Source organism: Phasianus colchicus, chromosome 25 (genome assembly GCF_987193195.1).
Source record: "Phasianus colchicus chromosome 25, bPhaCol1.hap1.1, whole genome shotgun sequence".
NCBI lineage: Eukaryota > Metazoa > Chordata > Aves > Galliformes > Phasianidae > Phasianus > Phasianus colchicus.
Genome location: NC_143460.1, coordinates 5,941,946 through 5,967,276, shown reverse-complemented (window position 1 = coordinate 5,967,276; position 25,331 = coordinate 5,941,946). Strand labels below are relative to the sequence as shown.

Below are 25,331 nucleotides of genomic sequence, written 5' to 3'. Positions count from 1 at the left end.
CACGGGCCCACGCGCTGCCACGGTGCTGAGGCCGCGTGTCCTCTCTGCTGGGGAAGGTCCCTGTGTGGAATGGGGCAGCACCGGGTGTAGGGTCCGAGTTGTATGGGGCACAGCAGCAGTCCCACAGCTCCTGGTGTCATCCCACAGCGCCCTGAGCTATGCCCCGGGTCCCATCTCCATTCGCTTCCATTGCATTTCCCCTTTGTTATTATTTTGGGTGATGCAAGGTCAAGGTGGAGAGGGGAAGGAAGTGCATTTCTCCTGGATTTTTCCCCGTTAGCCTCTGCCTCTGGTCCTGATGGCCAGGGCAGGGCTCTGCGGGACCCTGGGCTGTGCCTGGAGAGTCAGGATCCATTCCAGAAACCAGCACCACAATACCATATGGTATCCCATGGCAGAAAGGACACAAACCACAGTCCCGAACAAGGCTCAGTGTGTCCCTGCAGCTCTGGTCACTTCTGTAGAGCTCTCGCATGAGCGAAGTGCCTTTTAAAAGATAGTGATGCATTTGCCCATCTCCCCTGCCCCACCGCCATTCCCAGGTACATTCCTGGCATTGCTCTGTCCGGGAGTGCAGGGGGGGGCTGACCCTCCGAGCATGGGAAAAATGCTGCTCCGTGTGCAGGGCAGCAGCGCGCAGCGCGGGGTGATGGGGTCAGCCAGGAGATCCCTTTCATCTTTTCGCGGGTTTTGGCGGCCACACATCTGAGCAGCGCGGGACTGAGAGGTTTTGTCTGCGGCTGCGGCCGGGGGGCTGCGCTGCCACGTGGGGCGGATGGAGCGGCGCTGGGAAGGACAGCGGTGGAGGGACGCTCCGTGGGTCTCTTTGCACGGCTCTGGGAGTTGGAAATCCCGATGGAAATTCAAACCAGCGGCCACAATGTTGGCAGCAGAGGCTGGGAGCAGCCCTGGCGTGAGGGCTGGGCCTGGTGCAACCCCGGGGTGTCTGCAGCCGCCCCGTGCTGCCGCCCGCCCTTGTTGGCCAAAGGAGGAGTCCCAGCACAGCTCTGCCCCGCACAGAGCCGGATCCTGCCCGGCTTCCAGGAATCGGCTGTGGATGACAGCTGGTGCCTGGGCTGGCATCCGCTTCTCCGAGTGTACCCAGGGACGGATGCTTCCATTTCCTAATGAGCTCCACCCAGCTCTTGGTGCGCCCGTTTCCTAATGCAGCCAAGATGTGATGCACCCACCTCCTAACGCATGTCCTGGTGCGCTCATTTCCTAATGCACCCTGCTCCTTGTGATCTCACTTCTACCTGATGTGCCGAAGTCCTGCTGCACCCACTTCCAAGTGCGCTCAGTCCCTGGTGCATCCATTTCCTAAAGCACCCACGTCTGATTGCACCCAGCTCCTCCTGCAGCACCTGGGGATTCCCCTTGCCTGGCCCTGGCTCTGCCACACAGCAAAGGATTCTCCTGCAGGCACAAAGCAGATGGTGAAACACGGTCTAACGAGATCAGAGATTAATCTGCGCTTTGCTTCCAAATCGCATAATCATGCAATTATTCTCGGTATCGGGGTGGAGCAAGCCCTGCTCCCTGCTCGCTCCCAGGGCACCGCGGCAGTGCTGGGTGCAGGCAGTCAGCTCCCCTGGTGCAGAGCAGGAGCACACCCAGTGACTCCCAGTTTCCACCAGTATGAGGCAACAAGGGTGGAAATGGAGCCGCCGCACACCCCACGTGCAGCCCAGGCTGCTGCCTCCCCTGCACCACAGTGGCTCTTTAGAAGAAAGGAAATGAGAAAATCTCGCATTTTGGGCAGTTTGTGCAGCCAGCAGCCCCAAATTCCTGCGCAGCGGTGGCAGCACGGCCCCATTATCAGCAGGCGAGGGCTGTTTGCTGGAAAAGGGCGGCAGCGGGGGCCGGGTGACCCCACACTTCCTTCCTTTCCTGGAAGCCGAGCGTGACGCCGGCACGCCGATAACGGGCTGCTTTCACAGCACGGGGCCCCGCTCCTCCTGCAGCTTGTGGCACACAGCCTGTGCCTCAGTTTCCCTTTTTTATCCATCTTATTGCCAGAGGAAAGCTGTTGCAGGACCTTTATGAGGTGTGGGGTAGCACGTGGTCCGCAGGGTGCCTGCTGCTTGCAGGGTGGTGGGAATGGAGCATCCCCAGACCAGCACCAGGAGCCTTATCAGGGCTGAGCCAGGAGGAAGTTTGCAGGGTGGATTCCAGCAGGCAGGTAAACAGCAGCCAGATGGGGCCCAGATCTCTGCCCCGAGACACCCGCCAAGCCGGGTTTGCACAGCCCAGCCAATTATTTGCTCTACGGACGGCTTTTCCCTCTATTGAACGTCAGCAGCGGTGCTGGGACGTCACTGGGGCTGTCCCACGGGCTCCTCCATCACCTCCCTGGCCCTGTGCCTGCATCCGGGGTGCAGGCAGTGCCATGGCACCGTGCGTGCTGTGCAGCATTGCAGTCCTGCATGCCTCTGGTCGGGATGCTGCATTCACCATAGACACGGCTCAGAGGGACACCCATGTCACAGCCGAAAGGATTTGGGATGCTTGGGGTCAGGGACTCACAGGGGGCAGGATGCAGGGTCCTGGCCCCGTAGACCTCTTGGCTCTACCATTTCACCAGCCAGCAGTCGACACTGGGAGTTCCCTGGCACATGTAGGGCTGCATCCATTTCCTAATGCATCCATTCACCCATTTCCTAAAGCACCCACTTCCTACTGCTCCCAGCACCTGGTGCACCCATTTCCTAACATACTCCATTCACTGATGGGACATGGAGGGGACTGATGGGTCAGGGAGAGCCCAGCAGCTGCTCAGGGCATTTGTTGGCTGTGTCAGAAGGAAAAGACGTCAAGTTGCCCGCTTTAATTGAAAGCCGCTGCTGTGGGTTTGGCTTAATCCGCCCTCCTCCTCCTCCCTCATTAGATAACGTCTCGCTGAAACCACTTTGCAAACTCACAGCATTCCTGTGTGCTGAGCCCACTGCAGTGCACAGGACTGACCCACTCGTGACATGAGTGGGAATGAGATGGGTGGGTGAAGGGGAGGGATGGGGGGGAGAAATGGCATCGTGGGGCTGGCAGGAAGGGAACTGGGTTCTTTTAGGGAATAAAAGATTTTTTTAGAGATTTTTCTGAGCAGAAGGGCAGAATGAGGTCCTCCAGGGATGGATTTGAAGGGCTCAAATTGAAAAGTGAAGGGCAAACATTCAGGGCGAGGGCAGCTCTGAGCAGTGTGCCCAAAAACAGCACAGGGCAGAAGCAGTGGTGCCCCGACCCTCACAGAGCATCACCCAGCACTGCGACGTGGGGGTGTTGTGGGGGGGCCTTCCTCTTTGTGATTCTGCAGAAGCAGCCAAAGAGGAACCCTTCAGGCCCTGGGGAGGAGGTGCATTTCCCACTAACTGCCCGTATTGCCCTCCCCAATTCAGGGATACCCCAGAACTGTCAGTTGTGGGGAAAGCATCCCTGCTATGCTGCACGCTGTGCTCCCAGCCAAGCACAGTGCTCCAGAGCTTGGGTCTGTTTGGGCTGTGGGGGCACAATGCTTTCGGGACCCCATCCTGCAGAGAAGCACGCAGGAGCGAGGGGTGGTCTTCCCCGTGGCATCTGGCTGCAGAGGTGACACGAGGCTGGAGACCACCCAGGGCTGCCCCACGGCTCTCCCGCATGGCCACCTACATTTGGAGGCACGGAAGGGGTAGGGATGCTCCCGGTGCTCTCGGCTTTATCAGCTCGCCACAGCTTTGTGCCTGGCCTTGGGGAGAAAGGTTTTTTTCCCAGTGGAGCCTTATCGAGGCGCCGAGCCCTGGACGGTGCTTTGTTTCAGCTCAGCGTTAAATGAAAGATGGAAAAACGGCGTTTGGGTGAACAATCAAAATTCCTGGAAGGTTATCTGAGCGCTGCAGCTGCCCCCGGGGCTGGGACTGTGCAGGGTGGGCACAGGGTGGGCACAGGGCAGGAACACCACGAGAGGGGGAACCTCTCCATGGGAAACTCCAGAGCATCCCTCCCTGGGGAGCATCGGGGGCACAATGTCACAGGGACAGCCCAGCTGTGCGGCTGGGGGAGATGAGCAGCCGTTGGGTGATAAGAGAGGAGATGATGGTGACACCGCAAGATCGCCTCTCAGTGCTTGTCCCTCGGCCTGGGGGTCTCCGAAGTGCCACCTCTGCTCCCCACCCCTCTCCTCCCATCCACCGCTCCTCTTTGCAGGAGGAGCAGAGACCCGATGTTCTTGTGACACCTAATGGCAGTGACTGACCATCGCCATCTGCAGCACCCGCTGCCCTCAGCAGCTGCAGGCTGTTATCAGCGAGCCAAAACCAGAGGTTTGGGAAAATGAGATCTGCCACAGGGAAGAGGAGCTCAGGGAGTGGGACGTTCCCCTGGTCCATAAGGAAACACTGTGGTCACACTGCTGTCCCCGGGATATCTGACCATCCCCAGCTGCAGACATAGTGAGCAGCATCGCTTGCAGATATGGAGGGGAAAGTCCCAGACTGCCCCGAAGCCCTGTGCCAAATGGGGAAAGCCTTTTAATTACGGGGGGCTGATCCCACTCTGCAGCCCTGGGGCCGCTGCCCTCAGCCTAATGCCAACCACCACCCTGAGCTCATCTCTGATTTTTTCAGATCCAGCCCACCTGACTGCAGTACTCCAGTCTCTTGGTCAACCTGTTCAGAGGTTCAATAGGTTCATTCTGACCCCACTGGGGTGTGGGAGGATAGCAGTTCCCCTTCCCACTGAGAGCAATCCCAAGTTATGCTGCCAGCTGGATGCTTTTCATTGCTGGGTACATTCAGCCTAGCATTTATCTCAGCTCCTCACTCCAGCCCCTGCAGCAGAGCCCCTTCCCACCTCTGTGCCATCCTTGTTCAAATGTGGGGCCAACCTGGAAGCAGGGAAGGATCGGTTTGGGGGAATTTTGCTACCAGCACACACACTGCATTCACCTCTGCTTCCTTTCCTGGAAAGAGAGGTGATGGGGTCACGGCACGGACACAGTGTGGATGCAAGGTGGGCAGCACTGGGTGGGGAAACTGAGGCATGGGGCAGGTATAGGGGAAATGTGGGTACTGAAGGAGGTTGGGAAAATGCTGTTTCTCACTGCCAACCGGCCGCTTCCCTTCCTGGAGAGGCTCTTTGCAGGGTGGTGGGCAGAGGGGGGCACTGCCTTTAAGTGTATCTGATGGATAATTCCTCATTACTTTAATGCATTTTCAAGCTGGGATAATTGATGGATGTTTAACAGGATGCGCTTCCGACAGTCGGCAGGAGAAATGGACTCCCATTACTCTGCAAACGTTTCTTTTTGCCATTGAACTCCTTTGTTCTGATTGATCCTCGCCTTTCCCATCATTCGCTGCTCATTAATAATCCCCAAAGCAGCTGCTTCCCCCCGACCCGCGGTGCCGATGGCTCTCGCAGGGCTTCTGGGTGGATTTCGTCCCAGTTTGGAGATCTCAGCTTCATAAAATAATGACTTTTCCCCCAGAACGTGGGGTTTGAGGCAAAGTGGATTCTCACTGAAACCTCAAGAGAACAGAGGGGGGAAGGCATGATGTGGCAATGTCCCTGCTGATCAGTGCAGATGCATCCTGCTTTTCCAGGGGGAATTTTGAGGTGAGGCCTGGAGGTGGTGGGGCTGAGCCCCAAGGGAGAGGTCAGCATTGGGGTATCAGTGTGGTGCAGGCAAAGAGCTGTTATCTGCAGCTGCTGCAGCTCAGGACGGGCTTATCGGGATGGGGCCATCAGTGCTGGCCCCACGTCCCCACCCTGTGGGACTCAGCAATGCTGAGCCATTCCTATAGCCAGGTGCTCCCCCGAGTGCTTGCCCTGTGTGCTCAGGTCACTGCTGCTCACGTTCTCACTTCTCCTTTCCACTTTCCTTCCGGAACACTGCAGCATCCTTGTGGGATTTCTGTAGGGTTTGCCCTGCTCTCACCCCCATTAATAACACACAGCCAAGATCCTCTGCCACCACTCATGGGCCCCATTCGCACCATCTGACCCTGCCCTGCATCATCCCCAGCGCTTTCAGCCCTTATCCCAGGATGGAGCAGAAGAGTGCTGGCAGCGCAGGATGGGCAACCACGGGTCTGTTTTAAGACAGAATTAGAGAGATAAGAGCCCCGCAAAGGCAGCTGGGGCTGCTCAGGTCTTATATGGTGCCAGGCAGGTGGGGAGGGGGATTGGGTTGGATGGAAAGAAGTGATGGAGTAGGGCTGGGAGACCCCTCTGGAGAGGTTTCTGGGGCTCTGCCTTTTGGAGATCTTGGTAGAAAGACATGGGGACTGTACAACCCACATCCATCCTGATCTGGAGTGCGAAGGGTTTAGATGGTTCAGCTGAGTACCAGAGTGGGGACAGCACAGGGGTGGCATGAGGATTGCGTGGGAATGGAACGTGGATGGCATGGGGATAGGATAAGGATTGCATGGGGATGGCATGAGGATGGCACAGGGCTCTGGCACGGGGATATGTGTGCAAGGACACTGAGCTGCCGCTGCTCTGCTGTTAGGGCATGCGGGGCCATTCCCTATGGCAGGACAGCCCCAGCAGGCTCAGAGCCTCTTTCGGTGTTTGCTCTTAAATGTGCCCCAAAGAGTCACCAATGGGGACTGAGAGCCCTTGTGTGTCAGGCTCAGTCCTGCATCCCTGTAGGCTGTGCAGCACTATCATTCACCCCATTTTCCTTTGAGCCCTTTGGGTACAGCACAACCCCGTGCACACAGCAGGGAGGACAAATGGAGCTGCTTCCCTGCCCTGAGCCCCCGTGTCAGCTGCCCATTCCCCCCCATGTCCCCCAGAGCCCCCACTCTGCCTGTCAGGTTTATCCCCTCCACATCCATCGCTCTGCTGTGGTCCCTGTGTTGCATTTTCCCTATTCCCAACCAAACCTGGCTGAATCTGCTCCTTTTCTGCTGCAGCAGTGGATGGGGCACAGCCTTCAGCTGCTGGAGGGGGGAGAGCGCGGAGCTCCCCGTGCTGCCTCATGTGAGCATCTCTCATCCCTGCACGAACGCGCTCGCATTTAGGGCGTAATCACCGCGTGACTCAGCTTAGCGGACGCTGGCAGCTCCGTGCCCGTGTGCCCCCATTCCTCCCCAACCCCATGGGCGGGGGGGCAGCTTCCAGGTGGGGTTTGGGGGATGTGGACTCACGCATCCCCCACTCAGCGCCTGGGGATGGTGATGCATGAGGGATGCGGGAGCATTTCCAGCGTGGGATGCGGCGGTCCAGCATCCCCCAGAGCATCCTAAAGAGGGGAGCAGGGGAGGGACGGGCGGCTGCGATCCTTCAATCTGGAGCAGCCCTGACCTGCTGACAAAGGCAGAGTTATTTTTAAAAAGCAACCACTCAGCAAAACGCACCTCCGCCGTGTCCTGCAGCCGCTGCCCGCCGAGGGGATCAATCCACGCCGGGAAAATGGGGATGGGAGCGCGGTCGCTGCCCCGCACGCTGTCACACTCCCCCCTCCCGACGGCTTTTTGGGGCTGCCAAAGCCTCGTGGCAGCACCGCAACTGCTCTCCTGCACTATTTATAGCCCAGGATGCGGTGGGGGGGCACAGCACTCAGCCCCCAGAGCATCGCCCGCTCCCTCCGCAGCACTGCAGCCTGCTCAGCCTCGTGGCCCTTTTTGTTTAATTTCTCAGATGATTTTTTTTTTCTTTTTTTTCTTTCTTTTTTTTTTTTTTCCCTGCATTTCCAGGGCAACCGCCGGCCCCACGTGGAATGTGCCGGGCGACAAGGCAGCCCCTCGCCTTGTTCCCATTGCCTTCTGGTGGTCATTGCTGCCCAGCTCCATGGGCTGGGAGCTCTGCCCACAGTTGGGTGCTCCCACTTTGGAACCCCTCAGGTCTGAACCCCAAAGCTCTTGGGCTGATTTCCTATCTGGGGTATTTTTGCTGCAATGGGGCACGGCCTGGTCCTCCCCAGGGCCCAGCGCTCTGCCTGGGAGCCCTCCTTCCCCTTTATTGTCTCAATGTGAATTAATACCCATTTCCTGAAGCTTTTATGGTTTCCTCCCAAATGGCTCTTACATCAGGGGGATATTGGGTTACAGCAAAGAGCCGGGGCTTTGCGTGATCCCAAACCCATTGCACCCAGGGTCGGGCGGTGCATGTTATCCCACTGGGACAGTGAGGAGCACCCAGGACCCTCCCCAACCTCTGCAATGGGTTATCTGAATGCATGGGGCATTGCGGCTGGGGGCGGCCAAGGGATTCAGGGGGGTTCCCTGGTTTTGGGGTGATTTCAGGGCTTTGCTCTCTGCTTTGCTTTGTGCCATGGGACCAGGCGCACGCACACCTCTCAGGCTGGTTACTGTAGAAACGAAATTAGCACAGGGAGGGAATGCAATCCCAGAGCTAATTAAGGTAATTACAGCTTCACACCAGCTGCTCACGAGGTCCAAGGACCTTCTGTAACTTGTGGAGGGGATCAGCCACTGCTGGGGGGAGTCTTTAAACCCTGGATTCTGCTGCGGTGCCACCCCTGGGCTCCCATGGACCACACCATGTCAGTGCCAGCACTGGGGACAGGATGTACCACGGCACCAAGTGACACCACACAGTCAGTGCCCCAGGTGTGCTTCCTCCAGGTGTGCTGGCCCCATCACAGTAACAGAACCCAGGGTGGGTTTGGGATTTGGGGTCCCAGCAGCAGTGGTACCACTCTGGGACATCCATCTGGCACAAGCACCGACAGCACAGGGATGAGAACCGGGGATGCACTGACCTGGGGTGGGGGCTGCATCCGCCAGGGTGAGGCTGCAGGGAAACAGCGGAATCTGGGGGTGTCAGGGATGCTGGGGGAGGATATGGGGCTGCAAAACAACAGAGATCAGCCCCAAGGTGGGACCCAGCAGGCGGGGACAAGGCAGCAGTGGGGTGGCTGTGGGGTCTGCAGCAGGGACACATCCCAGAGGAGGACAGGAGCATCGCCACGTCCCAGCAGCATCTCATCACCCATGGAAATACCATTACCTAGCGGCTGCCTGCCCACAGAACATGATTTGGAGCCGATTCCCGGCACCGTCCTGGGGCGGCAGCCAGGGGAACGCGGCCAAACATATTTGCTGCGGCCAGCACGGCCCCGTGGTGGGGCGGCGTGGGGCTGGGGGTGGCGGGGGGGGCAGGAGCACTCGTGTCAGCAGGCGGTGATTCACCGCTTACCAGAATGCCGATATTTATCACCCGGCTCCGCCACGAGGCGAGACGAGACGCTAAAATAACCGACCAAAAAAAATGAATAAATAATAATAAATCTAACGCTACGGCTTGGGTGGCAGCATCCCCTCTGCAGATCCGAATGGGTTTCCTCATCTCCTCCTCCCCACCCCGATTCTCTCTGCGGCGGGTGGATTCAGATGGAAGAAAATAAACGCAGCCGCTCCCTCCCTTGCGTGTCCCCGATTGCCCCGCGCTCGGCAGCTCCAATGGGACGCGCCGGTAACGGAGCGGGGAGGGATGTGGGGGAGCACTCCAAAGGGCAGCAGGCGGGGACCCCTCTGCCACCCCCTCCACCCCGTCCCCCGCCCCATAGCTGCTTGTCCCCTGGTTTCGCTGTGGCTTTTGATGATCCGGGGATGGATGCGGACGGATGAATGCGGTGCGGAGGGACAAATGCAATGCGGAGGGACAGATGCGGTGCGGAGGGCTGGGTGTGATACAGAGGGACGGGGCTGGCTGTGGTGCAAAGGGACGGACCCATCGCAGGGGCTGGACCCGCTGCAGGGGCTGGAGCTGCTGCAAGGGGACGGCCCTGCTCAGGGCTGCAGCTGAGGCGGGCGGCACACGGTGGTGGCTTTGTCCCCCCCGCCGCCCCCACCCCTTCCTCACCGCCCCACCTCCCTCTGCTTCCCCACCCGGGGGCAGTGGCTCCGTCCTCATCTCCCCGTCCACCCCTCCAGCGGCACAGCGGGGCGGGGGGCGCCCGCCCTTACCGCAGCGGCCGGGGGGACGCGGGGACAGCGCGACCCCACCCCCATAGGCTTCTGATAACCTCCCCTCTCCCGCCAGCAGCGGCGCGCAGCGATATTTGCAGCCGCCTGCGGGGAATCTCGGCGGTCACCCCTCTCCCACCGCCCACCCTTTTGGGGGAGGAACCCCCCCACATTCAGTCCCCACTCCCCCCGCCGCCTTCAGCATCCATCCACGGGTGGGGACCCTCAGAATGGCACCTCCGGGGGGTGCAGCCCCGCAGCCGGGCGGGGGCTCTGCGGGGGCTGCGGCTGCACCAGACGGGGAAGCGGCACTGTCTGCATCGCTAATAGAGTGCTCCGGCGGCTCCTCCCGTTCCGGGGGGGGGGGGGGGGCGTACAGCACCACTGCGGGAGCTGCGGGAAACCCGAGCGAGGGCGGCCCTGCCCGGTGCGGCCCCGCGTGTGCGTGCAGCTCCCTCGCCCCCCCCACCTTGCACGTGGTGGTGCAGGGAGGGGTGTGTGCGTGATGGGATGGGGATGGAGGTGGTACCGGGAGCTGTGCCGCAGATGCAGATGGGGAGAATCGCTTACGGGGATGAATTTAGTGGGAGGGGAAGTGCCCCCATTTTGGCCACCATGGATGGGGTACAGGGGGCGATGGCCCTGCTGGGAGGGAGGGGAGAGACCCCTCTGCCACCCCACACCCCGTGTGCAGTGCTGCTCTGCAGCATTACCCAGCACAGCCCCACACGTCCCAGCTCCTCAAGCCCACACCGCGGACCACCCCCGAGGCCCCCACCCCAGCGCGGGGCTGAGGTGCCGAGCGAAGCCTCCATGCTCCAGGCAGCCTCCTCGTTTCCTCTCTCTGTCCCCTCTGGGGTTCCAGCCGGCAGGACGGCACCTATAAATATACAGGAGGGGCTCATTTCCACGGTGGTTTATTCAGGAGCGCATTCCGCAGCCGCCCAGCAGAGGCTCCGTGCCTGGGGACACAGTGTGTCTGTGCCTCAGTTTCCCCATCTGCACATCGTGGTGTTTTGGGAACAGCTTTCCCCGTGTTTTTAAGATCTATTCCTGGAAAGCTCTGGGTGTCATTATCAAGGCTATTTATAGTGTGGTAAATGGGTTATTAATGTGATTATTTGCAGCGTGGTGATGGCAAATTGCCCCTGGGAGGGGGTGACAGTGGCTGTGCCCAGGGATGGCCCCAATCCACCCCATCCCATGGGAACCCACCCCAAAACCCCAATGGGGTCCTGCTGAGGTTCGGGGTTCATGGCGCCAGCTCTTGTTTCGATCATGATGATGAGCTGAGTCACAGCTGGGGTGCTGCTAATTAAATGTATTTCTTAATTAACAAGATCACAGAGAAGGGCCTGCCAGCCCAGCTTGGCTTTCCATCATGCTGACGGAGGCAGCTGAGGCCATGCCTGGGGTGTGATGAGAGTCACAGTGCTCAGACTGTCCCTGGACCCCAGAAACCATCACCATGAGGACAAGGAGAGGCAGCACGTGGCCATGGGATGATGCAGTGAGAATGCGGGGTTCAGCAAAGGACCTCCCCATGCAGTGCTCTGACCCCGTGCTATGCTTTGATCCCACGTGGAGCTCAGCTTCCATTGCACTGGGGGTCTCCCCGTGAGAAATGTGGGTCTGAGCAGCACTGCAGGGCTGTTCCCCTCCTTTGGCATTCTGCATTCTGCTCATGTCCTGTGTGAGAGCAGCGGCACTGAGTCACGTTCCAGTGACTCACGGCTGCCCCAGCCTCCCCGGGAGCAGCACATTGCAGAGATTCCTGGATGGAGGCAGGAAAATAAAATTAAATAATAACAACCTCCCTCCCCCCTCCTCCCCCGTTCCCCAACACACGCGCAAACAGTGAATTCCTGCGCCAGTGGGAAACACCTCCTGCATCTTCGCCAGACGCCGCAGTGTACGACCTGGTTCCATTGCATGAGACGCCCTTTGCTGGAGGCCGTCGAAAGGAGGCAGGAACTGCATCCTCCCAAAGCTCCCCTGAGCCTGGGGAGAGTCTGCAGCACGCGGTGCAATGCAAAAGGGGTGCAGTGTGGTGTGAAGGGGGTGCAGCTGGGGAACCCTCAGCTTTGCATTGCTCCCAGGGGGGGGAATTTGTGGGGTGCAATTACTAGAGGCTCCAATCTTTTTGGCCATGCTCCGGAAAGGGCTTTATGGGAGCAGCACCAAGCACAGGGTTGCAGATCCATAGGGCAGGTGTGAACAGCAGCTCAGCTCCACACAGTGTGGATTCCCCAGCTCTGCTCCAGCAGGGATGCACCTGTGAGCCCAGCAGCTATAGAGCAAGCCCCTCTGGAGCCCAGCTTTTATATACCTCAACCCAAACCAGCACAGATGCTGCCCTAGTGATGCAGTCTGCTGAAGACCTCACTGAGCAAAACAAAAACAAAAACAAAAAAAACACACAACCCATTTTGCAGAGCAGAGTGCAGCATCTGCAATTACCAAGCAAGAGAATATCCCTGGCAGAGTAGCAACTATAGAGAAGGAGTGCCTTTGGAGAGGAAAACCCTATGGAGCCTGTCCCTTTCCAGCCCCCACCCCATAGAGCAGGCTCCCAGCGATATCTGTGTGATGCTGGGATAGCACTGGGGAGGTGACAGCAGCCACACACCTTCCTGAATCCCTGTGGGCTGTGGGACCCAGCTGGGATATGGGGTTGGGGTGTGGGATTTGGGATTGGGGCCCCTGGATGGGGCTCAGGGCAAGTGCAGGGTGCTGCTGTCCCTGCAGGGATGCTGCTACCCACAATGATCCCTCTTTGCCACGGTTTTGGGTTTTCTCAGTGATGGGTGGCCCAGCCCCCCGTGCAGCAGCCGCGTGTGGGTTTCACAATATATTTTGGTCAGTGTTTACAAGAAAAGGCCGCGGCGAGGGCTGTGGCTGGGGATTCCAGTAAGTGGCCCCTGGCCTTCCTCATTCTCAAGAATAGGAAACTACGTGACTTCTGCTCGGGGTTTTGCTGCGCTGCTCCTGTGAGGGGCCAAGAGCAGGCAGAAAGTGCCATAATCCACAGCGCTGTGCCGAGTAAGGGTCGTGTCCTGAGTGCAAGGCTCTCTTCCCTCTGGGAAAACACATTGGGGGACTGCAGTGCTGGGTCCCACAGTGCCTGTATGGGGGATGCTCACGGCCCATAGCGTCCAGGGGATGCTCAGTGCTCCTATAGGGAGCGGGGTGGGCAGGAGTGGCAAAAATAGCACCGGGTGCCCTCTGCCCCAGCAGCTCAGTAAACAGGAAATCTATTCTTAGCCCCATTCATGAGCCGTGTGCCGGTGGCAGCTCCCCGCTCCAGGCTTGTTTTGTTCCGCGCCGGCACGCGGTGACGCCAGGGCGGAAGGCGGCCACGCCACCATCCGACCCGAGGGCTTCCCCTCGGCTCTGCGTCCCTGAGCCGCCCCGGCCCCTCCGGCTGTGGGTTTCCAGGGACGGGAGCGGTGGGTGGGGATTTGGGAAGCGCTGCGCCCCAGGGACGTGGTCAGTGGGCACGGCGGGACGGGCTGAGTTGGGTGACCTTAAAGGCCTTTTCCAACCGCAATGATTTGATAAGTCCTATGAATGGGGGGGGATGGGCTGGTGGGTGGGTGGGTGATCCTAGAGGTCTTTTCCAGCATCACCGATCCTATGAGTGGGCACGGCGGGGATGGGTTGTGTTTGCACTCGATGACCTCAAAGGTCTTTTTCAATCCCGACAATTCTCTGATTCTGCGGTGGCTCTGTGACTCCGCTGGCCTCGCTGTGCGGCACCGTGGGTCCGGGCGCCGTGGGGGCTCTGCCCGCAGCTCCAAGCTCCTCTCACTGCTCCTCAACGGCACAAATTGCTCTGCAGGAGGTGAAGCCATCACGGTTTTCCCGTGCTTGGGATGGGCTGAGCTCGGCCCTTGCCGGTTTCCCACGGCCCCCAAAGTCCGCAGAGCGGCGATGCCACCGCCCGCACGTGGCTGCGCGTGGACCCGGAGCGCCGCTCCCCAGGAGCCGGGAGACCGGGAGCGGAACGGGGCGGGGCGGGGGTGGCGGTGCGCGGAGCACCGGGATGCGCGGGGAGCGGACCGCAGCGGCCGTGCTGGGAGCGGTGCTGGGAGCGGTGCTGGGGCGCTGCTGCCCTCAGGCGGCCGCTGCCGGCACTGCGGGGCCGCCGCCCCCTGCAGGAGTCACCCCTCCCCCGCCGTCCCGCAGTGGTTCCGCCCTCGCTCCCCCCAACACGTAATGGCCCCGCCCGCTCCCCCCGCCTCTCCCACGAATGGTTTCGCCCACCCCTCCGCGTGGCGCCGCCCGACGTGGTGACGCACGACGCACGACGCGGTGCCGGCGCGGCGGTGTCATGGCGGCGGCGGGGCGAGCGCGCGGCCTGCGGGCGGCTTCGGGCGGCGGGGTGGGACTGGGGTTCTGCGGGAGGGCTGCTGCGGATGGAAGGCGCTCGGAGGTGTCTCTGCTGAGGCGGCTTTAACCGGCGGTGCCCGAGGGTTGAGGTTTCCTGCAGAGGCCTCTTGGAGGGCGCTGTGGGTCGGGCGGGGCCCGCGCTGCGCTGCTGCGGCCTCACCTGGCTGTAAGAAGGGAGGAAGTTATCGCAGGGCGGCGGAGAGAGGGAAAGGAAGAAAGGGCGGCAGGATGAGGGGCGGCTGAGGGCCTTGGTTTGTTTGGCGGAGGAGCGGCGCTCATCTCTGCTCTCTGGCGGCAGCCGCACAGGAATGGCACGGAGCTGTCGGGGGCCCAGGGGGCGGTGGGCTCAGCCCCGGGCTGCCGGAGCTCGGGGAGCATCGGGGCGCCGCTCTCAGCCGTAGGGTTTGGGTGGCGCCGGGGGTCGGACGCGGGGATCTCTGTGGTTCCCTTCCGCTCGGGATGTTCTGTGGCTCTTGGAGGTCCCGTGCTGCTGGTGTCCATTAGTGCAGCCTGCCCGCTGCTGTTTCGCCACTAGGTGGGCTCCGAGCCCTTGCTGCTCTGCAGGAGGCAGTAGCAGAAGTTAAGCTTCCACAGAGGGATAGGGGGAAGAACGAGGACTAAATGAGATGAGGGATCCTCCCGGTGCCCAGCAGAGCCAGCTCCACAGCGGGTTAAGTGAACCGTGTAAAGTGATGGCAGGGAAACTTTGGGCAGCGCCATGCAGTGGGCTGATCAGCTCGCTGTGGTGCAGGGTGTTGGCTGGGACATGGCTGTGTTCGGCCATAACATCTCAGGAGGATGGGAGTATGGTTAGTGTGACTGTTCACTGCTCCAGCAAAACCGACTCCTTGTGCCTTGGTTTCCCCTGCTGCAGGGAGGTGCTGACAGCTCCCCTCTCTGCCTGCACTGCTGCAATTCCTGTGTCTTTCATTCACCCCCAGGAACGGCAAACCAGAGCATGTTTTGGACTCAGTGGAGTCTGAAGTTTGGGGTCTAATCCCTGCCTGCATCAGCACGGTGTGCTCAGCCCCAAAGACCCCACAGCTACAGGATGAGGGCTGAACTGAGCAGTGCACACCAGACAAAGCTGAGATCCTACAGAGGGAGGAGTGTAACGGTGTAGGCCATGTGTAGAGATTGCAACAGTGGGTTGTGAGATTCTGTAATGCACAAGGACACGGAGGTGTTATTTCCCCTTTTATTACAGGTTACCGGAAACCACCACTAGCAAATATAATTAAATATAATAAATATAATTTTTAAAAGGCAGATGTATCTGGATGACAACTTCTTGTAGCTATCACCAGGAACTGTGTGTGTGCATATATGTGTACATAGCTCACCTTTGAGGCCCCTTGATGGGTGTAGCCACAAAAATATTTCCTTGGGAAAGTGCCTGACTGGCCAGAGTCCTGTTGTTCATTTCACCCCAAAAATGTGAATTAACAAACAGAACTGCACGTGTTCTCCTGGTTGCCTGGCTTTCCTTGCTGGCTGGGGGCACTGGGAAAGGAGGTGACAAGGGACAAAAGCACTTTTCGTTTGGAGAAGATGAGCGTGGTGCCAGGCAGCCGTCCCCACCCCCAGCCCGCTCAGTGGCATGCAAAGCACTCGCCCGCCTCGCAATGCGCCGGGTAAGGAAGCAACAGCTGCTGGGGTCCTTTTGCTGCCTCAGGAGCTGCGACAGCACCCGGGAGCCAGGGATCTAAATTTAAATCTGTGCTTTGTGTGCTGTGCATGCGAACGCAGCCACCAGCCCCCAGAGTCCGGCTCCTCAGAGAGGGGGATCTGGAGGAGCTCTGGCTGGCTGGGGCTGGGGGCTCAGCCGTGGGGTGAGAGGAGGAGAAACAGTGTGAGGAGAACCAGCATGGAGTCTGCGTCCCACCAGGATGATGCAAAGAAGAGGCAACAGAAGGAGAAGTCCAAGAAGCCAGTGCCACCAGTAGCCCCTCGGCCAGCCAGGGCTCTGTTCTGCTTAACCCTACAGAACCCACTGCGGAAGGCATGCATCAGCATCGTGGAGTGGAAGTATCCTTCAGGTGGGGGTGCTGGGGATCAGGACCCTCGATCTGCAGGAGGAGAGCTCACAGTATGCTGCTGCGGTGCCATCTTGGGCTTTGCGCTTGGCTGTCCCACTGAGCCAGTGGGGGAGCAGGAAAAGCAATTGGGGACTCCTGGAGGATGTATTAAAGGCAATGGTTGTGCCAGTTGGGGTCAGATGAGCTTGTATGGGAAGCTGGGGCTGTGAAGCCATGGGGATCTTTTATGTGGTGTTGTAGGAACAACCGGGGTGGCAAGGGACTGCTGGGTATGAATGTATTTTGTGCCTGTAGGACAGCCTGCTGGGATGGGAGAGGTGTGGTGGGGATGGGGCCAGGCAGAGCAGCAGAGCCAGGGCTGGGAAGCAGCAGCTGAAGATGGAGCTGGAGACTGCAGTGAGGGGCTTGGGGTTAGGCAGTGAGACCACGGTGAGCTGCTTGGGGTAGCTCTTTGTGTGCATCACCTCTTGTCTTGCACCCACTTCCTGCCACACTGGGGGAGCTGCCAGCGTCCGCCAAATCCTTGCCAATGCTACTGTTGCCTTTTCCCAACTCTGGTACTGACATCACAGGTGAAGACTTTTTTGAGTGATGCTTTTGAAGGGGGCATGATCTTTCAGTGCCCCTGGTTTAATTCAGGGTTGGGCTTCTGGGACTTGCTTGTTGATTGGCCATCTCTTTACTGGGATGTTTTGGCGTGGAAGAAAAGCACAGCCTCTATTCAGCCTTTCTGCCACCCTAGGCTGAGAGTAATGATACTGCCTGCTCTCCAGCTGCCTGGAAGAGATCCTGTCCCATGTCAGTGCCTCAGCTTTGTGGCTCTGACAGCAGACACTGCAGAGCAGAGATACCAAACCCATACACTAGGTATCCTCACAGAACATGGTCGCAGCTAATCCCCACTTGGCAGCTCTCCTGGCCTGACATCCCTTACTATCCTATGAGGGCTTGTACATCCTGACCCTGAAATGAGGGCAGTCAGGTGCATGGGGGTATAAATACAGCTGAGCGATGCCGCTGAAATCCAGTGCCCAGGATTCTTTGTCCTACCCAGGTCAGAAACACCTCCCTGGTGGCACACCACCTCTCCCCCAACACTCCTTTCCTGATGCACTGATGTGAGAGAGGTCCTCTCTGTGCTCTGCATGCTCTGGCATGTGCTGACCCAGGATAAGGAATGTGTTAGAGCGTGCTGGAAGATATAGGTCCTATTTCCAACTCTTCCTCTGCTGCTCAGCTGTATGCACAAGTGTTCTCCACACCCATTGCCCATTTGAGACAAACACAGCTCAGGGAAGGATGTGCTGGTGAGGCATCCCAGAAGCAGAAAAGGAGAATTCCCCAGTTTGGGCTCTGCTCTCAATGGTCAGAGAGTCTCTTTGCAGCATGGGAACAAGAAATCAAAATCCACTTCCAGCACTGTGCTGCCTGGGTGAAGTGGCAGGACCTGAGCCGTGATTCCTGCTCTGCTTACACAGCTCTCATCAAACAGTCACACATCTCCCTCAGCCTCCATCCCTGTACCCACACAAAGGCTGTGATGAACGGTGGCAGGGTGGGCTTCTCTTTTCACCCCCTTTGAGCAGGCATCCAGGTGTTGCTCACCCTATGGTGCTGAATCAGACAGTGGCATGCTGCTGCAGCCCTGTGCTGTGTAATTATCTGGGAATGGAGATAATTAGTTGATTAACCATAGCGTAGGGAAATGCTAGTATGGCTTCAGGGCTGCTGTACTGGGATGCTGAATTTCAGGGGCTGAACTGCAGGTGCTCGCAGGAGGCTCTGCCCAGGGTGGGATGGGACTGTGGGGGATTTGCAGTTGACAGTGTAGTTACAGGTAGGGATGTGGATGGCAGATCTCAAAATAGCTCAGAAGTAGGCACTGGCTGTGGTTGTAACTGTGGTGGTAGAGAGGAGGAGCAGCCGCAGGGGAGCGTGCTGATTTACTGGTGGAACAGCACTTTCATTTCCTTCACCTGCACTTTGCTCCAGTGCTGCTGATGGGTGCGGGAAAGGCAAACGAATTGGAGAACTGGGAAGCACTCAGCAGTGAACTGGAACCAAAAACGTTTACTGTGTTTTGTGCCATGCTGTACCTAGAGCTGGCAGCACAGGGCCACCAGGTGCACAGAGAAGACTCCTTTGCTTTTAGGCATGTGCACAGCTGGAGCACAAGCCTGCGTGGCCTGGATATGACCAGCAAAGGACAGCAAAGGAGCATGGCTGGCTACTGTTCTTCCAGGGTGGCATGGGGTGGTGGGTTTGAGCTGTGCTGAAAGAAGCTGTGGTCCATGGGGTGGGAGCCTTGTCATGGCCAAGGTCCTGTGGGAGTGTGAGCCCTTTTGGGACTGCTGGAATGTGACAGCTGAAGCTTGACCTTGAGGTTTCAATGGCCCAGCAGAGCAGTGACAGCAGTAGGAGTGACCAAGTGGCTGTCCCTGGGCCTTGGAGGTAAACAACAAGCCACCCCGCTCGTTCAGAGGTGCCCCAGGGCCCAGATGACCCAATTCTCTGTTCCATGGAGGGAGAGAGACTCTGGCACTCAGCATAACAGCCATGAGTGCGCTGCCTGTGTGGGCTGTGGGACGCTGAGGTGTGAGCTGTGTGTCTGCTGGCTGAGCTGCCATCCTGGGGTGGCTCAGTGCACCTGAGGTCTGCTGTTCTGCAGCATCTCCCTCCTGGCAGCTGAGCACTGCAACAGCAGCCAGGGCCACCATGCTCTGGAGTGCAATGCTCTGTGATCTCTGTGTTATGGGAGAGGATCTTGAGCCTTCAGAGTGGCTCGCTGAAGGACGAGCAGGGAGAACTCCCAGGTTTCCAACTCCTCAGCTGCAGCCTTTCACTCTGTGCTTTGTCCCCTTATGTCCTGTACAGGTGCTGCCCCTCTCCAGGTCCTGTGTCTAACCCTGCTTCAATTCCTACTCCTCTCCAGAAACCCAGGGATGGGCAGAGGGAGGCTGTTTCCCTATGCTTCCCCCACATACACCCCAACAGGCTACAGGCAGGGACTGCTTTCCTATCTCTCTCTCTGCTCCTTAACGCTGTTTCAGACCTTTCGAGATCATCATCCTCCTGACCATCTTTGCCAACTGCGTTGCCCTGGCCATCTACCAGCCCATGCCGGAGGATGACACCAACGTGGCCAACTCCAGTCTGGTGAGATTCAGCCCTCCTGCCACCCTCCTCTCTTTAAAGCTGCGATCAGCCTTCAGTGCTCCATGGAGCTCATCCTCAGTGTGTCTGGGCACCTGCTGATGGCATCTGTAGGGCTGCTGCCATGCAGGGTGTCATCATGTGTCAGTGCAGCGAGAGCCCACAAATCAGAGAGATACCACTGCAGAATGGGTCTGGAGAGTGGCTGGAAAGAACTGTAGGTTGAGGGCAAAGGCAGCTGAGTGGTGTGAGAAGTACACGGGAAGGAAGGATATCTCTCTTCCTTTTTTTTTTTTTTTAAATCTCAATGCTTCCAAAAGGAAACTTCCTGTTCCAGAAAGGCTGAAATGCTTTGTTTTAGCATATTTGGGACTGAATTGCCTGGCCATTCATTTCTAAACTGAATTTTAATTCTGGGATATTTTTTTAAAGAGGAAAAAATAAACCACCCAGAGAACTCTCCTCTGTTAAGGAGAGATCACTTCTCCATGATCCATTGTTTCCAGTCCCTCCATCTTGCCTGGAATAAGATGTTTTGGTGTGATCCAAATCAATAGCTTTCACTATTTTTAGTTCACTGTCTCTTTCCCCTCTTAGATCCCGACTGTAGTTCAATCCGTATTGATTTCTATTGTGTCTGAGTTTGGGCACTGAATCAAAGCATCCAAATATGTTGTTTATACCAAAATGTTCTCTTTGCTAATTTCAGGACTCCCCAGTGCTGGGTGGATGTTGTGTGCAGGTAGTGCTGGCGACTTGTGGCTTAAAAACACCTCTCTGTATTCTATCTGTCCCTTACAGAAAAATCTTAAAGCAGTCCAAAAGTTTGAGATATGGAATAGAAAGAAAGGATTTTATTTGAGCAGGTTTCTTCCCTGGCCGTGGGGATGTGAGAAGGTTTGAAAGGTGCAGAGGCGAAGAGGTCTGTACCAAGGGATGGGGATGGCAGTGATAGGGGAGAAGCAAGAGGTAGGGGTGGCAGCAGTGGATGGGATTTGGCTGAGAACAAAATGCAGGTGGGTGCAGAGCTGTGGGACAGGCACACGTGGCTGGGCCCTCACCGAGCTAATTGTATGAAAAAATTTCATCTGCTTGTATTTATTACAAATTATTTTTTTAATACTCTTCCCAATTTTATTTTTCTCAGCCCGTTGCCATACCAACAGCCCTGGGTATCAGCAGCCTGGCAGCACCACTCTGCACATTTCTTTGTCTTCACATTCTGGTGCCTTCGGATGAGCAATCCCTGCTGTGAGCAGAGCCAGATGCCCATTGCCGCGGGTGATGCTGTGCTCTGTGCAGTGCTGCAGACAGAGCAGCAAAGCCTCGTTGGAGGCGTTCCTTCCAGCAGCAGTGAGATGCTGCAATGGCTGGGGCTGCAGGGAAAGAGGTGCCTAGTTTTGGAGCGTCCTGTGTGGCCTCAGGGACTGGGAGCTGATGTTGCTCTGCAGGCTGGAATTGTGTCGTGCTGCATTGCATCGGTGTGGTGCACAGTGTTATTCCTGCTGCTGGGTCTCATTCAGAGCCTGCAGGTCAGGTTACTCCATGTTCCCTAACATTGTTGAAGCATGTGTCTGTGCAGCAGCCCAGCAGGCTATGAAGATCCACAGCTTTTTATAGTACTTTGTAAAGGCTGGGCTCGTTGTGTACCCAACCCCAGGGTGGTGCCAGAACAGGTATTAACCTTGCCAGGACAAAATGTCCCCTGGCTGCTTTCTGCTGCTATCCAGTGGCAGCAATAAGTCTGTCCTGGCTCAAGACATGGCTTTGTGGCCTCATGAGTCTCCTGCTCAGCATATCCTGCAGCTACACCCATAATGTGGGGAATCCAGGAGGTTTGCTGTGGTCTGCCTGAATGAGAGGCTGTCCCACCTCAGCCCAGTGACACACTAACAGTCAGGACCTGCTTTTCCTCTGCTGACATTAGCATCTGTCTACAGATTACAGCTAGACAAGGAAGGGGAAACCAGACCCACAGCCGTAGGACAGGTTATGGGGGATCTCTCCAACCAGCACTGATGGAACCCTGCATAGCACCTAATGACCATGCTGTGAGCTTTCCTAGTTCCAGAGAGGTTTAACCAGCAGGACAGGTCAGGATGATCCAGCTCTCTGTATGTGATTGGGTCTGCAAAGCACAACACAGAGCTGGTGCTGTACAGATGCTTGCAGTCTCCAAGGATGGAGGTAACTCAGGTAGCAGGGGCTGCCTGCTGGCTCTCTCTTGGCCCAGGAGTTCACTTCTGGATGGCTGGGCGCTGATTCTGGGACCAGCCTGGGCCTTGACAGCTGCTGCTCTGAAACGTGTGTGGTAATTGTGTCTGTGTATCTGGGATTGCAAGGATGGGCCATGAGGGATCCGTCATTGATAAACAGGGAAGGCAAGCATTGAGTTGCCTTAGCTGAACGCTTGAAGGTGCAGCCCTGATAACACCCGTAAGTGCGGTGCTGAGGTCTCTGTTCTCACCACTGCTTCCCACAGACCTAGCGAGGTCTGGTGCTGTAGGATGGCAGTCGTGCAGGAACACTTGGCATGCCCACTGCTTGTGGACGTGGTAACTGAGCAAGCACTGCGTCTGTCTGAGCCTTGGCCTTGGTTGCTGGTAAATGGGCGGTGTTTTCTATCTGTCAAGGCAGATGGCCCTGGGGGGGATGCAGAGCCACGGTGTGCTGCTTCCCCCTGCCCTCTGGGTGCCATTCCCTGCAGAGCCCAGGGCTGCTCCATGCCCTCCATAGGGTGCACAGTGAGGAGGGGGGCCGTGGAAAACCAGAAATATAAATATCCCAGTTCATTCGACTGCTTCAGAGGCATTTTAATCCTGACCTGGAAAGAGCCATCAGCATGGCTGGCTGCAATGGCAGTGACAGGCAGAGCCAGGTGGGCACCCAGCTCTTGGCCATGCTCCTATGGAGGCCAAGCTATTCCGGGCCTGGTGGCTGTGCGGGGTGCCAGGATTCAGCTGGCAGCAGGCACAGCTCTGCATGGTGAAGCCCCAGGGCCGGTTTCCTTCCAGCAGCTCAATCTGCCATACTGGTGTCTGGTGTTAGGTGGGGGGCCTTGAGGGCTGGGGGGCACCAGGGAACCACGGCACAGCCAGCTTGTGTCATGGCGGCTGTGGGATGGCTGCAGGACGGGCCCAGCATGGCCTCAGTGGGAGAGGCTGTGGGAGGAAAGCTGTGGGGCAGTGGTCACAGCGATGCCGTGTGTGGTGTGAGGCGGAGGATGGTGGCACTGCTCTAACAGAGTGCTTTCTGCTGCTTGCAATCCCCAGGAGAAGTTAGAATACGCCTTCCTGATCTTCTTTGCCATCGAGGCCATGCTCAAGATAATAGCTTATGGGTTTCTATTCCATACGGACGCCTATCTCCGAAATGGCTGGAATGTGCTCGACTTCTCCATCGTGTCCCTGGGGTAATGAAGGGGGAAAGCTGCTGGCACTCCAGTTGCATGGTCTATAGCCTGTCAACCACGCTCTTTTTTTCTGGTGACAGCATGGGGTTTTAGGGCAAGATCATGGAGTCACTAAGATTGGAAAAGACCTCTGAGATGCTCAAGCTCAACCCCAATCCATCCCCACCGTGCCCACTGACCGTGTCTCCCAGTGCTGCATCTCCACATTTCCTGAATCTCCAGGGATGGTGACTCTACCACCTCCCTGGGCAGCCTGTACCAATGCTGACCACTCTTTTGGAGAAGAAATTGTTCCTAATATCCAACCTGACGCTCCCCTGGTGCAGTGTGAGGCCATCACCTCTTGTTCTATCACTGTTACCTGGCAGCAGAGACCAATTCACATTGCTCCAACCTCCTTTCAGATAGATGTAGAGAGCAATAACATTTGCCCTGACCTCAAGTTGAGGCATCAGCTCGTGGCCTCCCAAGGGCCCCATTTTCTCGCCCTGGAACCCTCTGTAACTCCTGTTTCTTCTTGCCTGTGCCTGTCAGATCTCCTCGCCCTGGGTAGCAGGAGGGCACAGTGTCTTCCATTGTTTGGCACAGGGAATGGGCCCACAGGGATAGGATGGGAGGGCCTCTGGGTGCTCAGCAGAGCTGCCTGCACCAGCTGCTCCAGCAGAGATTCCTGGTCTCCGTCCTCATGCACTTCTCTTCCTCCTCGTCCTTCCTTCCTTCTCCCCTTTCCCTTCCCTGCACTGTGCCCTGGCTCTTTCAGGCTTGTCACCATGACCCTGGAGCAGATCAATGCAAAGGAGGGATCTCTGGGAGGGAAAGGTGGCTTTGATGTGAAGGCCCTGCGAGCATTTCGTGTGCTGAGACCTCTGCGCCTGGTGTCTGGAGTGCCAAGTGAGTGCCGGGCCCTTGTTAACAGGAGGGGCTGTGGGGTGGGTCGGCCATAGGACAGGTTCCATTTGCTGCTGGTCCATGCTCAGCCACATTATGGATGTGGAAGAGCTGCAGAATGTCACATCTCCCTGCTGCTTGAATTTGTCAGTGCTGGGATCTGCAGGTCAGCATGCAATAACTCCCAGTGTGGCTTGGTGTCAGCACCTTTGGGTGGTTGGTGCGTTCAGGGTCTCACTCTAGTTTCTCTTGGCAGAGCTCTCATTTTCCTGTAGCTTATGTAGATACAGCCATGAAGAGAGCAACAAAACAGATGAATGGGCATGAAATAGTCTCCAGTGCTGCCTGGAGAATGGCTCTGCTGGGGTGTTCCAGGTGCCTGCATGGTGGGTGGAAAGAAAGAAAGAAATTGTTGCAGAGATTTCAGTTCATGTTGGGACTTCCCTTGGTGTGGGGCATTTCAGAGGGTCTGTCAGGAACGCATGGTGCACCCAAAGCTGTTTGGGATGGGGCTGAGGCCCTCTCCTTTCTCCCTGGTGCAGGTCTGCAGGTTGTCCTGAACTCCATTATCAAAGCCATGGTGCCTCTGCTCCACATCGCGCTGCTCGTCCTCTTCATGATCATCATCTATGCCATCGTGGGGCAAGAGCTCTTCAAGGGCAAGATGCACAAGACCTGCTACTACCTTGGGACAGGTGGGGCTGTGGCAGGGGTGTGAGAAGTCAGAGATACCTCTGTGTGGCTGTGGGGACCACAGAGCCTCTGTGGTAGCAGAAAGTCTGGGAGTGTGGTGTGGCAGGCTGGAAAGGCGCGTGGTACAGGACGTGGATGGTGTGAGGAAGTAGTGAAAGCCTCTGCAGGAGATCTGGGGGTGCTGGGAACTGCTCATCTTGCTCAACCTGCCACTTATGTTATGGCTTTTCCCCACAGATGTGATTGCCACAGTAGGGTCAGAGAAGCCAGCCCCCTGCACAATCTCTGGCCATGGGCGTCACTGCTCCATCAATGGCACCGAGTGCCGAGGTGGCTGGCCGGGACCCAACAACGGCATCACTCACTTCGATAACTTTGGCTTTGCCATGCTGACTGTCTACCAGTGCATCACCATGGAGGGCTGGACCGAAGTGCTCTACTGGGTGAGCTCCAGTGGCCTGGGCTGGGTGCCCAGCTCGGTGCTGGTGAATGCTAGTTCTGCCTGGCAGGACGCAGGAGGACCCTTCAGTAGGGTTAGGTCAGCCCCCATGGAAAGATGCCCTTCCCCAGCAATCTTCACACTGTGCTGCACATCCCATCACGCACCACGCATGTCCACATGTCACTATCCAAGAAGCCTTTGCTCTCTGTATAGACAGACAGCAGAGAGCTCTATCTCCCAGCTTTGGGAAAGGTTATAGACCACTCAATGTTTTTCCAACAAAAAAAAACCATGTTTTTTGGTCTGTGGGAGACTGTCTTGCTGAGGCTTAGGCATGAAACTGATGTGTAAATCTGCTCCCAAATGCTTACGTCTGGCTTTTCCTCCACTAAGGTAAGGAG

At 57.5% G+C, this 25,331-nt stretch overlaps 1 protein-coding gene across 2 annotated transcripts in view; it reads left to right on the top strand.

The window, feature by feature from the left end:
• Positions 1-14,235: 14,235 nt before the first annotated feature.
• Positions 14,236-25,331, top strand: part of CACNA1S (calcium voltage-gated channel subunit alpha1 S) — a 31,252-nt gene continuing 20,156 nt past the window's right edge. For both annotated transcript variants that reach the window (XM_031608573.2, XM_090124373.1), the window contains exons 1-6: positions 14,236-16,331; positions 19,393-19,498; positions 22,768-22,907; positions 23,668-23,798; positions 24,338-24,490; positions 24,726-24,931. In XM_031608573.2, the coding sequence (XP_031464433.2) occupies positions 15,904-16,331; positions 19,393-19,498; positions 22,768-22,907; positions 23,668-23,798; positions 24,338-24,490; positions 24,726-24,931 (1,164 nt within the window). In that variant the 5' untranslated portion in view covers positions 14,236-15,903. The remainder of the gene's footprint in view (positions 16,332-19,392; positions 19,499-22,767; positions 22,908-23,667; positions 23,799-24,337; positions 24,491-24,725; positions 24,932-25,331) is intronic.